Here is a 14,798-nt window from a genome sequence, read left to right as displayed (position 1 = left end):
ATTTTTTCTTGCTCCTACTGCTTTTGCAACGCCTGAGTTCCTCCTGGTGGAGTCGGGGGTATAGCCCGAGGAGGAGCTCTTTTGTATTTGCATAGTGTCCCTCCTACTAATACCTCTAAGCTATACCTATGGTCTGTGTCCCCCCCAAAGAAAAGTCGAGAAAAAGATTTTACAGGTGAGTTTCACAAAAAATCACCTTTTTAGGCATTTGGATTCTTGTGCTTTAGGGCCCCTAAAATGCCAGGGCAGTATAAATACACTACATGTGACCCCATTTTGTAAAGACGACAAACCAAGGTATTCCGTGAGGGGCATGGCGAGTTCATAGAATTATTTTTTCTTTTTGGCACAAGTTAGCGGCAATTGATTTTTTTCCGCTAACTTGTGACAAAAAGTTCAATCTTTCATGGACTCAATATGCCCCTCAGCGAATACCTTGGGGTGTCTGCTTTTCGAAATGGGGTCATTTGTGGGGTGTGTTTACGGTTCTTGCATTTTTGGCGTGGCTAAATTGTGAGCAACCCTGTAAAGCATAAAGGTACTCGTTGGATTTTCGGCCCCTTTACGCACCTAGGCTGCAAAAAAGTGTCACATGGTATCGCCGTACTCAGGAGAAGTAGGGCAATGTGTTTTGGGGTGTATTTTTACATATACCCATGCTGGGTGGGAGAAATATCTGTCAAATGACAACTTTGTTTACATATACCCATGATGGGTGAGAGAAATCGCTCTCTAAAAGACAACTTTTCCCAATTTTTTTTATACAGACACCCCAAAACACATTGCCCTACTTCTTCTGAGTACGGCGATACCACGTGTGACACTTTTTTGCAGCCAAGATGCGCAAAGGGGCCCAAATTCCAATAAGTACCTTTTAGGCTACTTTCACACTAGTGTTCGGGGCTCCGCTTGTGAGTTCCGTTTTTAAAGGCTCTCACAAGCGGCCCGAACGCATCCGTACTGCCCTAATGCATTTAGAGTGGATGCAGATCCGCTCAGAATGCATCAGTCTGGCACAGTTTGTTCTCCGCTCAGCAGGCGGAGACCCGAACGGGGTGTCCGTCTGGACGTGCGGAGGCAAACTGATCCGTCCAGACTTACAATGTAAGTCAATGGGGACGGATCCGTTTGAAGTTGACACAATATGGTTCAATTTCAAACGGATCCGTCCCCCATTGACTTTCAATGTAAAGTCTGGACGGATCCGTCTGAGAAACTTTCACACTTAGAATTTTTTCTAAACTATAATGCAGACGGATCCGTTCTGAACGGATCCCGTCATCTGCATTATAGGAGAAGATCCATCTGTGCAGACACCAGACGGATCCGCTCTGAACACAAGTGTGAAAGTAGCCTTAGGAGGGCATTTTTAGGCATTTGGATTCCAGACTACTTCTCGCACTTTAGGGCCCCTAAAATGACAGGGCAGTATAAATACCCCACAAGTGACCCCATTTTGGAAAGAAGACACCCCAAGGTATTCCGTGAGGGGCATGGTGAGTTCCTAGAATATATTTTTTTGGGCACAAGTTAGCGGAAAATGATTTTGTAAATGAAAAAAATAAAAAAATTCTGCTAACTTGTGCCAAAAATAAAAAAAATCTTCTATAAACTCGCCATGCCCCTCAAAAGTGATCTTTATAGCGCCGCAGCGATTTAACTGTGTTTTTGCAGTGATCAGGGAAAAAAATTATTCTGTCACTGCTGTGGGGCGGACTGAACGCAAGTGTGCGCACAAGATCAGGCCTGATCGGGCGAACACTGCGTTTTTTGTAGAGCCTATAGAACATGTCCTATTCTTGTCCGCAGTTGCGGACAAGAAAAGGCATTTTCTATATAGTTCTGGCAATGTTGCGGATCCGCAAAATGCGGAAAGCACATTGCCGGTGTCCGTGTTTTGTGGATCCGCGGATCCGTAAAACACATACGGACGTCTGAATGGAGCCTTATAAGGGGGTGATAAGTAACCGGGAAGGGGGGGGGGGGTGTAGTGTAATGTGGTGCTTGGTGCTACTTATTACAGAGCTGCCTGTGTCCTCTGGTGGTCGATCCAAGCAAAAGGGACCACCAGAGGGCCAGGTAGCCAGGTATATCAGACGCTGTTATCAAAACAGTGTCTGATATACCTTTCAGGGGTTAAAAATCGCATCTACAGCCTGCCAGCGAATGATCGCCGCCTGCAGGCTGTGGATCCACTGGTTTACCTTGCGCTCCTGTGTGCGCGCATTTACAGGAAATCTCGCCTCTTGCGAGAAGACGCGCCGGCGCGTCTAAGAGGAACAACAGGTCCGCCACCAGGCCGGACCTGCGTGCGGTGGTCCTGGGATGGTTAAAGTAATAACTGGAATGGGTGCACTGCAGTACCCTTAAAGATGATCAAAATTAGGGTTATTCACTTTAGAAAAAAGACAACTGAGGGGCGATCTAATAACTATTTATAAATATATCAGGGTCAGTACAGAGATCTCTCCCATCATCTATTTATCCCCAGGAATGTGACGAGGGGACATCCTCTGCGTCTGGAGGAAAGAAGGTTTGTACACAAACATAAAAGAGGATTCTTCACAGTAAGAGCAGTGAGCAGGGCTAGTGCAAGGATTTTTGGCAACACAAGCGAAGCTACGTTTTGGCGCTCCCCCCTCACAGCTCATCTGGCCCTGGTCCTGTCTGCAGCAGCAGGCTTCACTAAAAGAGTTCTAGAGGGGCCTGGCTATATTTCTGGAGTTTAATAATATTACAGGCTATAGCTACTAGAGATTGATCCAGGGAGTTATTCTGATTGCCTGATTGGAGTCGGGAAGGAATTTTTTTTACCCCTTAAGTGGGGAAAATTGGCTTCTACCTCTTTTTTTTTTTTTTTTTTTTTTTTTTTTATCTCTCTCTCTCTTCTTCTGACTGATCAGAAAAACGGAAAGCTACACGGTGATGTGAATGCACCCTAACTTCTATAGGGAAATGAGATGCAGCGGATCCTGACCGCATCATGAGATTGTACCCTAAGGTGCTACCATTTATTTTCCTTGCCATTTCGTTCAGATGTTTTTTAACTATTGAGAATTTTATGGGAAAACTCTTAAAAGAATGCCACGATACAATTTTTTTTAAAGCCATTGATCAAAAAAGCCTAATTTTAATATTTCATATAGACATCTATGCAACATGTGAAGCTGGCAGTTTTTGCTTAAAAATAGCAGCCACAAAAGCCCATTTAAAAACTCCAGTAAAAATGTGACTCCAACCTAATGGTATGATTATTTATTTATTTTTTCTCCCTCTCAGCTTTTCCGTTAAATAGAGATTTGGTGTCTTTTGAAAATGAGGACAAGAGAGATGATCTGAATCCCATACCTCTCCAGAAATCTCCTGAGGAAGAATGCAGTCAGTGTACTTTCTAGGGTTATGCATACTATGTTCTAATACTTTAATATCCACTAAAATCTATTTTGACCTCTGGGTTATAATTGTGTACTATTTTCCTGTTTATTTTCTATGGGCATATTCAGATGGTGCAGTTTGGTGCCATTGAAACCACATGGGGAAAAAAATGTATGCATTTTTGCCATGTGTATGCATTTATGCTTTGCGGCTTAAAAAAAAGCCCACATCAAAAACCACTGCAAAACCCATACGGTTTAAACAGTACCCAACCGTACAGTCTAAATACACCTTAAGGCCTCATGCACACGAACGTGTCCATTCTATTTTTTTCTTTCAATGGGTTTGCAAAAAAAAAGAAAAAAAATTAAGTTACTCCGTGTGCATTCCTTTTCCCTATGTCAGTATTTCTGTTTCCCCAAAAAGTTGAACATGTGCTAATATTGTCCGCATTACGGACGAGGATAGGACTGTTCTATTAGGGGGCAACTGTTCCTTTCTGCAAAATGCAGAATGCACACACATGACATCCGTACTTTTTTTGCAGACCGCAAAATACATACGTTCATGTGCATGAGGCCTTATACAGTATTCCCTTGTGGGTGTTGGCTTAAAAAGGTTATCCCACCTATTTCTTGCTTATCTACAGGGGATCCAGTTGTCTCTACACACCGTTCCCCCCCCTTCCCTTCCCTTCCCTTTCGTCAGTCCCATAGAATTGTTCTCTGAATCATGGGTGTGCAGCATTTTGACCCCCCCCCCCCCCCCCCTTTCCCTCCAGTCCAGTATGTATTATCAATCCTGTGGATAAGTGATTAAATATTTTTGATGGGATCACCCCTTTTAAATGATCTTTTTTGTGTCTCTTATACATAACAAATATGCATAATGGGGAGGGAGATTTATTAAAAATGGTGTAAGGGAAAACTAGCTTAGTTGCCTATAGCAATCAATAAAATTCCACCTTTTCCTAAATAGCTCTGAAAAACGAAAGGTGAAATTTGATTGGTTGCCATGGGCAACTAAGACAGTTGTCTTTTTCACCAATTTTAATATTTTAAAGATGGTGCCTATTCATGATAATGCAGATCTCAAACTTTGAACCACTCGTGCTGTGGTCAATTTACTGCTCTGATGCCATGATCACAAATACCAGGAGCGTTCTGTGTGTGTGTGGTGAGATTGTTGCTTTGATAGCCTCCAGCAAACTCTGCCATATCGAGTTCCTATTAGGCAATGGTAATTTATTGCAGTCTACGACGAGCAATAAAAAAATAAATAAATAAAAATGCAAATATATAAAAATTATAATCTGCCCTTTTCCCCGTTTTAAAAATAAACAGTGAAAATAACCATAAACTGTGTATTGCCCGAAGCATTAAAAATAAAAGTATTTATCCTGTACGGTGAACAGCGAAACTCTTCAGTCTTTTCACCTTCCCTCAAAAACAATATACCGTATATGCCGGCGTATAAGACGACCCCCAACTTTTACACTGAAAATATAGAGTTTGGGATATACTTGCCGTATGAGACTACCCCTTTTTCAACACACAGCAGTACATTACTGCATCCCACCACCATCCCTGGGTACCACTGCCATCCCTGAATCCCACCACCATCCCTGGGTACCACCGCCATCCCTGAATCCCACCACCGTCCCTGGGTACCACTACCATCCCTAGATACCACTGCCATCCCTGCATCCCACCACCATGCCTAGGTACCACCGCCATCCCATGGTATCACCACCATCCCTGCATCCCACCACCTTCCTTGTCCTCCCTCCCTGCCTCCCAGACCCTAAACATGTGCCACCTATACCCTGAACATGTGTTTTTGTTATGTTATTCTTCATATTCACATATGCACATCTGCGGCGCACTTAGATACGCCGCACGGAGATCTCGCACATGCGCAGGAGCGAGCGGCCGCGAGGATCCCGTGTATCCACGCTCGCCGCATCAAATCTCGCACATGCGTAGGAGCGAAATGCGAGCGGCCGGGAGGATGGCGGTACAAGGAGCATACAAGGTACAGAGCAGGGGGGAGGCATACAAGGTACAGAGCAGGGGGCGGTTTACAAGGTACAGCGCAGGGGGGGCAAATGCCATGGGTTACATCGCAGCTCTCAGCTGCTGGGGATACAAGGCAATAGCCCGGGCTCTCTCTGTTGATAATTCGGACATCCCGGCACTGCAGCTCCCGCCATACCCAGCGTATAAGACGACCCCCCACTCTAGAAAATATTTTCTAGGGCTCAAAAGTAGTCTTATACGCCAGTATATACAGTAATATGATTTGATCAAGACGTCATACACACCCCAAAATGAGAAATACAGATCACCCTGCAAAAAAATGAGCCCTCGCACAACTCTGTAGATGTAGACATATAAAAAAGAAAGTTATGATGGTAAGAATAGGGCAATGCAAAGAAAAAATTTATTTATTTCTCTATAACGGCTATATATTGCCCCATCCTGTAAGGACAAGAAAAACACAAGCAGATAGGTTAAAAGGTCCTGTGATGTTTTTGCAGACCCTGTACAGAGATGAACCTACAAAGAGGTCAGAGCTTCTTAGCCCTAATAAAAAGAAGATGGATTCAGTTGTAAATTCTGGGGGAAGCTAGCGTCTCGCTGCCGTCTTCATGGAAATCGATACTTGCAGAGTGTGTCAGTGTGAGTTCCCTTCCTGACCTCCGACAAGATTGCACAGCATTATAATGATTTATAATGCTGTGCGACTCTGAGAGTCGTTGAATTTACTGAATTACACTGACTTAATGTAATTCAGCAACCCATGGTGCTCCAACTTGCTCCTTTTTATATGACTAAAAACGCAGAGATCTCTGCAGCTGTTAAACCTACAGACAAAAAAAGAAAGGTATCTTTTTAACCGGCATGATCAACCCTACCTGGTTTGATGGCGTTGATTGTGCTGACAGAGGCTCTTTAATTTTCTTAAAATACAAGGGTGTTTGCTAGTGTTGATCGAATCACGCTTCGGATCATAGATCCAAAGTCGATTCATTCAAACACCCTTTTTTTTTTTTTTTTTTTTTTTTTTTTTTTTTTTTTATGCTGTCCGTGGAGGCAAAATTAGGTTAAACTAAAGTTGCACGAGACTTCGCTGAATTAATTCGGTAATTATTTCTGCATCTTTTAAGAACATTTTAAAATAGCAATCTGAGGTACCAGCTGGTAGCAAACTCTACTTTGGATTCAGAATTTTAAATGTCTTTTAATGCTGTCTGGAGACCTGAGCATCTTTAAACAAAGTTTTTGAATCAACGTTGGATCTATGATTTGCTTTAGCCTAGTGTATGCCATCTGGACTGGGTGATTTTGTCTATATTAATCTTTTTAAGACCCTGCTGAACTGGGTCAGACAGGCAACATTTTTACTTTGTTTAAAAAAAAATAATCTCTTTTTATTATGTGTAACATCAATAAAAGCATATAATCACATATACTTTAGTATTTTTGGAAAAAAGGCAGGACCAGTGCAACTGGCCAAAGTAGCAATACAACGCAAATCACAGACATAACCTCCATCATATGTAAGTCTTCCAAGCTAACTTATCATGCATTGTTAATTTTATTCACTTGTTGTTGTTTCACAATTTGTGGAACAATATCTTACAAAAAGAAAAAGAAAATACATGTAAAACGCATAGAAATAAATAAAAAAGCCGAGTAAGTTCACTCCACTAGCGAGTACTTTAAGCATCTTAAGTCTAAATACTATATGATGTTAATATTAATCACATCTTACTTCCACTTGATCTAGTACTTGTGGGGATGGCTGAAGATCAATCTCAATGTAATTATATATATCTCCTCTCCTTAATCACATTTCCGGAGGGGAGAACTCGGAACACTCTGGTCTGGTAAGTAGGCCCTTACTGGTACTTGATGAGTTTCCATATGCAACAACCATGGTTGCCAGGTATTCAAAAAAACCTTGTCTGTTATGAGACTCCCAACTCGATAATTTCTCCATTCTAAAAAGGTGGTTCATCCTCTCATACCACATGGAAACACTAGGCGGATCAGTAGTTCTCCACAGAGCTGGAACGAGTAGTTTGGCCGCCATAATCATGTGTGTCTGAAGGTTATTTTTATGGGGAATAAATTTGCCTTCAGGTTTCCACAACAATACTAGGGGGGCAGTAAGTGACAAGTGCCCTGAACAAATTTTATTCATGATTGTAAAAGGGGAATATTAATCACCAATATTTATTCAAATATCGATAATTAATATTCATAAATAGGCAAATCGTCTAGTGATGACTCCGCCCATTTATGCCTTTATCATACTATACAAATATAGATACCTCTGTTACCTATACACTACACTGAACTACACTATGTGCGACTTACTATCACTATACTAGGGCGGCGACTAGTAAAAACACCATACACTGTATTATGAACAATAAGGAATATTTAATACACAATACAATTATACAAGTCTAACAACCCTCTATATCTATCTATATATATATATATATATATATATATATATATATATATATATATATTCATAGATCAATGGATATGAATATATATACATATAGAAGTACACACCGCAGTATAGAAACGGCACTACAATAAACACAATACAAACCTAACTACACTACACAGCACAATCCCAAATTCCACCCCACACACTAGCTATACTTACAATAATACCGCCTGGCTACTCACTGTCCCTACAAGAGGGTAAATCACACAATTGTGGCCCTGCAAGGGTTAATACCTGCAGGCCAAGGAACACAGGGTAATGAGTTATCAGGGTGGGGGTTAACCAGGGGTGGAAGTCAGAGGCAAGGGTATCAGGGATACAGCAGGGACCAGGGTCAGCAGTTGCAGGGATCAGGCATTGCTTATAATTATATATATATATATATATATATATATATATATATATATATATATATATATATATATATATATATATATATCTCTATCATCTCTATCATCTCTATCTCTATCATCTCTATCTCTATCATCTCTATCTCTATCATCTCTATCTCTATCATCTCTATCTCTATCATCTCCATCTCTATCATCTCCATCTCTATCATCTCCATCTCCATCTCTATCATCTCTATCATCTCTATCTCTGATATATATATTTATAGCAGCACACTACAATATAAATAAGGGGGTAGATCAGGGGTTATAGGGTTGATACTTAATCCTTCCAGAGTAGGCCTTTTCCAGCTGGTCATCATGTAGCTGCTCTCTCCTATGTGTGTCTGGTTCTGGTCCGGTTGCAAGAGCCCTTCTTCCTGGTTTCAGGCCCCTATATCAGCCTCAGAAACCCCCACCTCCCCCCTTCTCAGGGGTGTGACATCATAGTGTGACTGTGACGTATGTATGTATATATGTATATATATATATATATATATATATATATATATATATATATATATATATATATATATATATATATATATATATATATATAATATGTATATGTGTGACGAAACCAACCTCGCCACGGTGTTTTGGAGGGGGCTGGTTGCTAGCCTCTTGCCTCAGGATTATGGCCCATAGTAACTTTTAAACCCCTGAACCTATTCCAGGGAATTTTGGATAGGTTTGTCCCCCAAGTTATGATGTTAGTTATATGTATGGACAATGTAACCTCACAAAGTTGTAACAACTTATAATAAGTGTAACTTGTCAGCTTGGGAGGAATATGCTGGGTGTGGTTCTATTGTCCCATTGTGTGTTTAAATGGTGTATCTGTCCTGTTGTCTCCACATGTGTATTGGTGATCTCCCCTTTGTCCTGAGAGATAATTGGATTGTCTTCAGTCGTCTCCCAGGCGGAGAGGAGGAAACCATGATGCATTGTGGGGATATGTTGTATCTGTTCTGTGTCGCAGTCTCCATTCTGGTCCTCTAGGGGACGGGAACGATTGGTTGCTGTATTTACATTGTGTGTGTTGTGAATTACTGATTGGTTGGATTTCAAAACCCTGTGGGCAGTACTATGTTTGTTTGTTTTTTTTTATCAATAAAAGAAGCTGTACTTGAAGTACAGTCAGATCACTGCTGACCCTCAAGACAGAGCCTTGTCTCGTTATTGGGGGGATTCCCTGTATGCTGTTAGAGACTGATTGCCAGGAGTGTAAGCCGAGTGTACGCTTTTCCTGTTCGCCTGCTGACAGCTATTTGCGAGGTTCCAGTTTGGAGTGCTATTTTGTATCCAGTTCGGGAGGTTGGTGTTCTGCAGTAGCTGTGCCTGTCTCTCAGAAAGGGGTATATCGCCTAAACGGATCTTAACCCCTTGTCTGCTGAAACGGTCCGTTACAATATATATATACACTTGGGGCACATCTATATACATATATATACTCATTATAAACCTGGGGGCATACATGGGCAGTTATAGGCATATATGTATAGCAGGCTCGATTCCCAGCCTGCATTTGTGGGAGGGGCGTAGGGTATTTAGCCGGCTCACGCCCTCCCTCTGGTGTCGGCATCGTGCAGTGCTTCTCGGATTACGGCGACGTAATCCGAGTGCGACTTCCGGTTCCGGCTAGAGCAACGAAGCAGAGGCTGCGCTTCTCCCGTGCGGCGGTCTCTCCTTTGGTAAGTGCCTTCAGCTTGCTTCGCCGCCGTGCTACATCTCGGGCGCCTACCTCCGGCTCCGCTTCCTCCATCAGCGCGTCTCCTCCTGCAGCGCTCATCCGCGCGCCCTGGCCCGCACCGCCTCCACTACCTCCCCGATGCGTTCCACGGTGGAACGCATCGGCATGCGCAATCCCGGAAGCTCCACTACTTCCCCATTGCGTTCCACGCTGGAACGCATCGGCAACCAATTCCATACCATGGGAGGTGCCTTCCTTCACCAGCCTTCCCTGCGCTCCACAGTGGGGGCTCACAGGGGGAACCCCTTACCTTCATACTGCGCTCCAACATGGAAGGCACTCCACAGGTGTTTTTCATGCAGGGTCACATGTCCAGGTCAGAACAAGCTGGGCAGACACGTCGCGGGGATGCTGTGGCCGGTTGGCACGGGCATCTCGTGCGGGCCTTTCTGGAGCAGGTGCCGTGGCTAGGCATGCTGCGGTGCCAGCCCCGGTTTAAAATAAAATAAAAATAAAGGTTAATGTCCGCTCCTGTTCTAGCTTACCTTGCCGCCATTTTTTCTCCTTCCAGGCACGTCCAGGTGGTTTTCTCTTCCTGTCTTGCACTAATATGTTCCGGATACGTACAAGTTCCTTTTTAGGTCCGGTTGCCTGATACGTTCAGGTTGTTCTGTGGGCTTTCAGCCTGATACGCTCAGGTTTCCGTCTTCCTGCCTGTTTGCCTGATACGTTCAGGTTTCCGTTTTCGTGTCCGTTTACCTGATACGGTCAGGTTTCCGTCTTCGTGTCTGTCCGCCTGATATGTTCGGGTTTTCTGTTTCTGTTTTTTTCTGCCTGATACGTGCAGGTCCTCGTCATGGCCTCTTACTGGTCAATCCTTCGTCATGTCCTCCCTCCTGTTACGTGTGGTTCATGTCCCGTTTGGTCAGTCATGTTGGTGACCTGTTCGTCTTTTCAGATTCATTCTTGGGGTCGGCACCTCACTTCTCGTCACTTTCCTTTCTTACTGTCCTGTTCCTCATTCTCCCTCTCCACAGGTGTACCTATCACGGTCAGTTCAGGCGTCTTTTCCTGTCTCGTTTGGGGCCTGTTGCTCGCCATTGCCATCACGCACGGGTCATGTCTCCTCACTGCCTGCCACATTGGTCACTTCCACACTGGCAGCCAGTGGGGGCTTCGTTTCCAGACGCGTCTCGGCTCTCGGTCGTGTTCAGGGCCCGGCGATCTTCGTTCACTTGGTTACGCCAGGTCATGTTCATCACTACCTGATACGCTCAGCCCGCTCGGTTTTTTCGTATTTTTCTTTCAGGTTGTCCTTCCATCGCCTGATATCGTTTCAGCGTTCTTACGTTTCGGCCTGCCACCTCCAAGGTTCTTTTTCTCCGTTTTCATCACCACGTAAGTTTCGTCTTGCCAGCACATGTTGGGGTACCTCTTCCCGCAGGTACCGGATGAAAAAATTGTTTTTCCTCACTTACCAATCTCAGATTCGCAGGGTGTGAAGTTCACCCTCCTCACGGACTTGCCCGAGTTTGGTTCAATTGCTCCCAGGTTTCCAAACATTTTTCCACCCTAAACCTTCTGAGGCTTCAGGTAAGTTCAAAAAAAAAAAAAAAAGCTGAGGGGTTGCACGAGGGGTTGTCAATTCACGTCAGATCCGTCCACAGGGTCCGGTTTCATCGTGCAACATGTCTCACGTCTCGGACATTGAGGACTCGATGTCCATCCCTGAGTCAGCGGTCTCCGAGGCAGCCAGCCGCGCATCTTATAGGCATTGGACCATCCCCAAGATGATCGCCGAACTGAGGAAGAAAGGGATCCGCCACTCGGCATCTGCACGAAAGGCGGAACTATATCGTCTGCTCTTTCCCGAATCTCCCGGAGCCTCCGAAGAACTGGTCTCCATGTCGACCATCCAGCTCTCCCTGACCCAACTCCACGCGACCATCAACAATCTAGCGTCTTCGATGTCACACATTGATTCCAGGCTCCAGGCCTTCGAGAGCAAGATTGCTACGCCTCCTCCTCCGCCAGAGCCCGAAGCCGTTCCTTCTACTTCCCAAGCCAACGTCCCAGGTACAAGTCTGGTCTCTCCGGACATCGCCCCCGCGTTCTTTGTGCCAGAGAACATCAGGCGGGATATCCTGGCGGGAAACGACATAAATTTGGCCGCCATCCTAATCTCTACCCATGACACGGTCGAAAACCGGACAATCGCCTGTGGTGATGTGTCCGTGGTGCTGAGGTCCAAGGATGTCCGCCTCAACAAGAAACTGTCCATCCCCGAATTTTTGCTGACCTTCAGCCTGTACCGGGACATAGTGTGCTCCATTCATCCCCACCGCAGGGCGGAATTAGACACATACATGTCCAAGGTCACCGAGCTGGGTTACAGATATGGCGGTACCGCCTTTTATGAATATCACCGGTCCTTCTCTGCCAAAGCTGCAGCGGCTTTCCTCCAGCACCAGCATGTTACCAACTGGGCAGTGTTGGATATGGAGATCTTTTGCAGGCACTTCGCCGGGCAAAAATCCCCAGCCTACGCCAGCTGCCAATCAGTCCTCCATTCATCTGATTGGTGCCCCCATGTCACCAACCCATCCCCGGCCAGGCCCACTTTCAGCTCGGGCGCAGAAACCCAACCCCACCACGGACAAACTCGGTCGTCCCATCGCTTTCCTAGGAAAAAATCAGATCTGCAACAACTTCAACCTGGGTTTTTGCAGTTATGATAAATGCAAGGCTTTGCACATCTGCACCGTCTGTTTCAGGGCCCATCCCCAGTCCTCCTGTTCTCAACGCACGTCAAAACGCTCCTGACTAGGCGGGGTCAACGTTGACCTGTTACTTTCCCTCCTCCAACAACATCACGACCCCAGTTTTGTCCGGTTTCTCACTCAGGGTTTCTCGGAGGGTTTCCATACCGGGCTAGTCACCCTTCCACAGATCAGTCATGAGTGCCCCAACCTCCTCTCTTCTCTGGCAGATCCCAGGGCGGTGGACGATCTGTTGGAGGCAGAGTTGCAGAAGGGCTTCATGATCGGTCCTTTTGCGGAATCCCCTTTCCCCCTGTACCGGGTCAGCCCCATAGGTCTGGTGACAAAAAAATCCTCCAATAAAAAAAGATTAATTTATGACCTGTCTGCTCCTCATGCATCCAGCGTCCCCAGCCTCAATTCTCTGGTTCCGTCGGACGAGTTCTCTATGCAGTACTCGTCCCTGGAAGAGGCCGTGGAGCTCATTCTACAGGTCGGGGCAGGAGCTTGGCTGTCTAAAGCGGACATCGCGGATGCCTTCAAATTGCTGCCTATCCTGCCTCACCTGTGGAAGTTCTACGGCATCAAATGGAGGGCAAAGTATTATTTTGCCACCCGCTTGACGTTCGGGTCAAAGAGCAGTCCCTGGCTCTTTGACCAGTTCGCCCAAGCGCTCCATTGGCTCTTGGTCAACCATGCCCACTGCCCGAGGGTCATCCATTATCTGGATGACTTCTTGCTCATCGAGCAGGCCGAACACGCCCCAGACAGGTTGGACAGCCTCCTCAGCCTGTTCAGCCGTCTGAACGTTCCAGTGGCTCAAGCTAAGGTCGAGGGCCCCGCCAGGGTGATCACCTTCCTGGGCATCACCCTGGACACCATCAGGATGGAGGCCAGCCTCCCCCTGGACAAACTAAACAAGTTAAAGGACTCTGTGGCCAGGCTCGTGGGCACCCGCACGGTGTCTAAGTTGGAACTCCAGTCTCTATTGGGGTCCTTCAACTTTGCCGCCAGGATCATGCCCCAAGGCAGGTCTTTTACCGCCGGCTTGCTCAGACTCCTCCCAGCAGCCTCAGATCAACATGCCCTCATCCACCTCGGGCGTGATGCGCTGGCGGATCTGGCCATGTGGTCTCTATTTTTGTCCAGCTGGAATGGCATCTCTCTCTTTGTTCCTCAGTGGGACGAGGCCTCCCCCCTGGTGTTTTCCGATGCTGCTGCTTCCCTCGGTTTCGGGGCCATCTGCGGGGATCAATGGTTTGCGGGTCCCTGGCCCGCGCAGGTCTCCTCAGACCAGGAGGCTGCCAGGTCCTCCCCCCTGCTCGAGGTTTATCCCATCGTCGCAGCCGCTCTGGTCTGGGGGCAGTCATGGAGCAACAGGCCAGTGTGCTTCATGACTGACAACCAGGCAGTGGTCGACATCCTCGCCAGGGGCAGGTCCAGCTCCCCCAAGGTCATGCGCCTGGTTCGCAGGCTCACCTGGTTGTCTCTTCTAAATAACTTTCGTGTCATCTGCAGGCACATAGAGGGCAAGAAGAATACCGCGGCCGATGCTCTTTCCCGGTTAAACTTTAATTTGTTTTTTCAGGTTATGCCGGGAGCACGGAGAGTCGGGATCAACCCTCCGGGGTTCGAAGCCCTGGTCATGGACTAGAAGAGTACCTTTCCGCGGCCCACGGTCTCATACGCAAGTCTCTCTCGGCTAATTGTGCTCGGAACTATTTAACAGGGTGGAACACCTTCAGGCGGTTTGCCCGCCTTCACCCCAGGGGGGACAGGGACAGAGTCTCCTTCGTCCTGGCCTTCCTGGCATACTGCCACAAGGAACTCCATTTGTCCCACAACACCATCAGACTTTATTTAGCGGGCATCCAGCACCACCACATGATCAGTCACCCCGATCACGCCTCCTTCTTTTCTTCCCAGGCGGTCAAGGCGGTTCTGAGAGGCATCCAGAAGCTCTCTTCCCCTTCCACGCCCTAGATGGTAATCCCTTTGGCCCTTTTAGAAGCTTGATCCTCAAAGCCGCTCTCTACCTCAGCTTCTATGGGT

At 46.1% G+C, this 14,798-nt stretch overlaps 1 protein-coding gene across 9 annotated transcripts in view; it reads left to right on the top strand.

Moving 5' to 3' along the window:
• The window catches only part of HDGFL2 (HDGF like 2), a 261,045-nt gene that overhangs the window by 116,412 nt on the left and 129,835 nt on the right, over nucleotides 1-14,798 (top strand). For 3 of the 9 annotated variants that reach the window (XM_044306470.1, XM_044306478.1, XM_044306460.1), the window contains exon 15: nucleotides 3,280-3,378. The exons of 3 other annotated variants lie outside the window; for them this stretch is intronic. In XM_044306470.1, coding sequence (XP_044162405.1) covers nucleotides 3,280-3,378 — 99 coding nt within the window. Of the gene's footprint in view, nucleotides 1-3,279; nucleotides 4,235-7,167; nucleotides 7,268-14,798 lie in introns of those variants that run through there. 3 more of the 9 variants (XM_044306444.1, XM_044306437.1, XM_044306452.1) reach the window with 2 other exon arrangements.

Source organism: Bufo gargarizans, chromosome 1, assembly GCF_014858855.1.
Source record: "Bufo gargarizans isolate SCDJY-AF-19 chromosome 1, ASM1485885v1, whole genome shotgun sequence".
Lineage (NCBI taxonomy): Eukaryota > Metazoa > Chordata > Amphibia > Anura > Bufonidae > Bufo > Bufo gargarizans.
The sequence above is the reverse complement of the archived record's forward strand: the minus strand, read 5'-3'. Positions and strand labels throughout refer to the sequence as shown.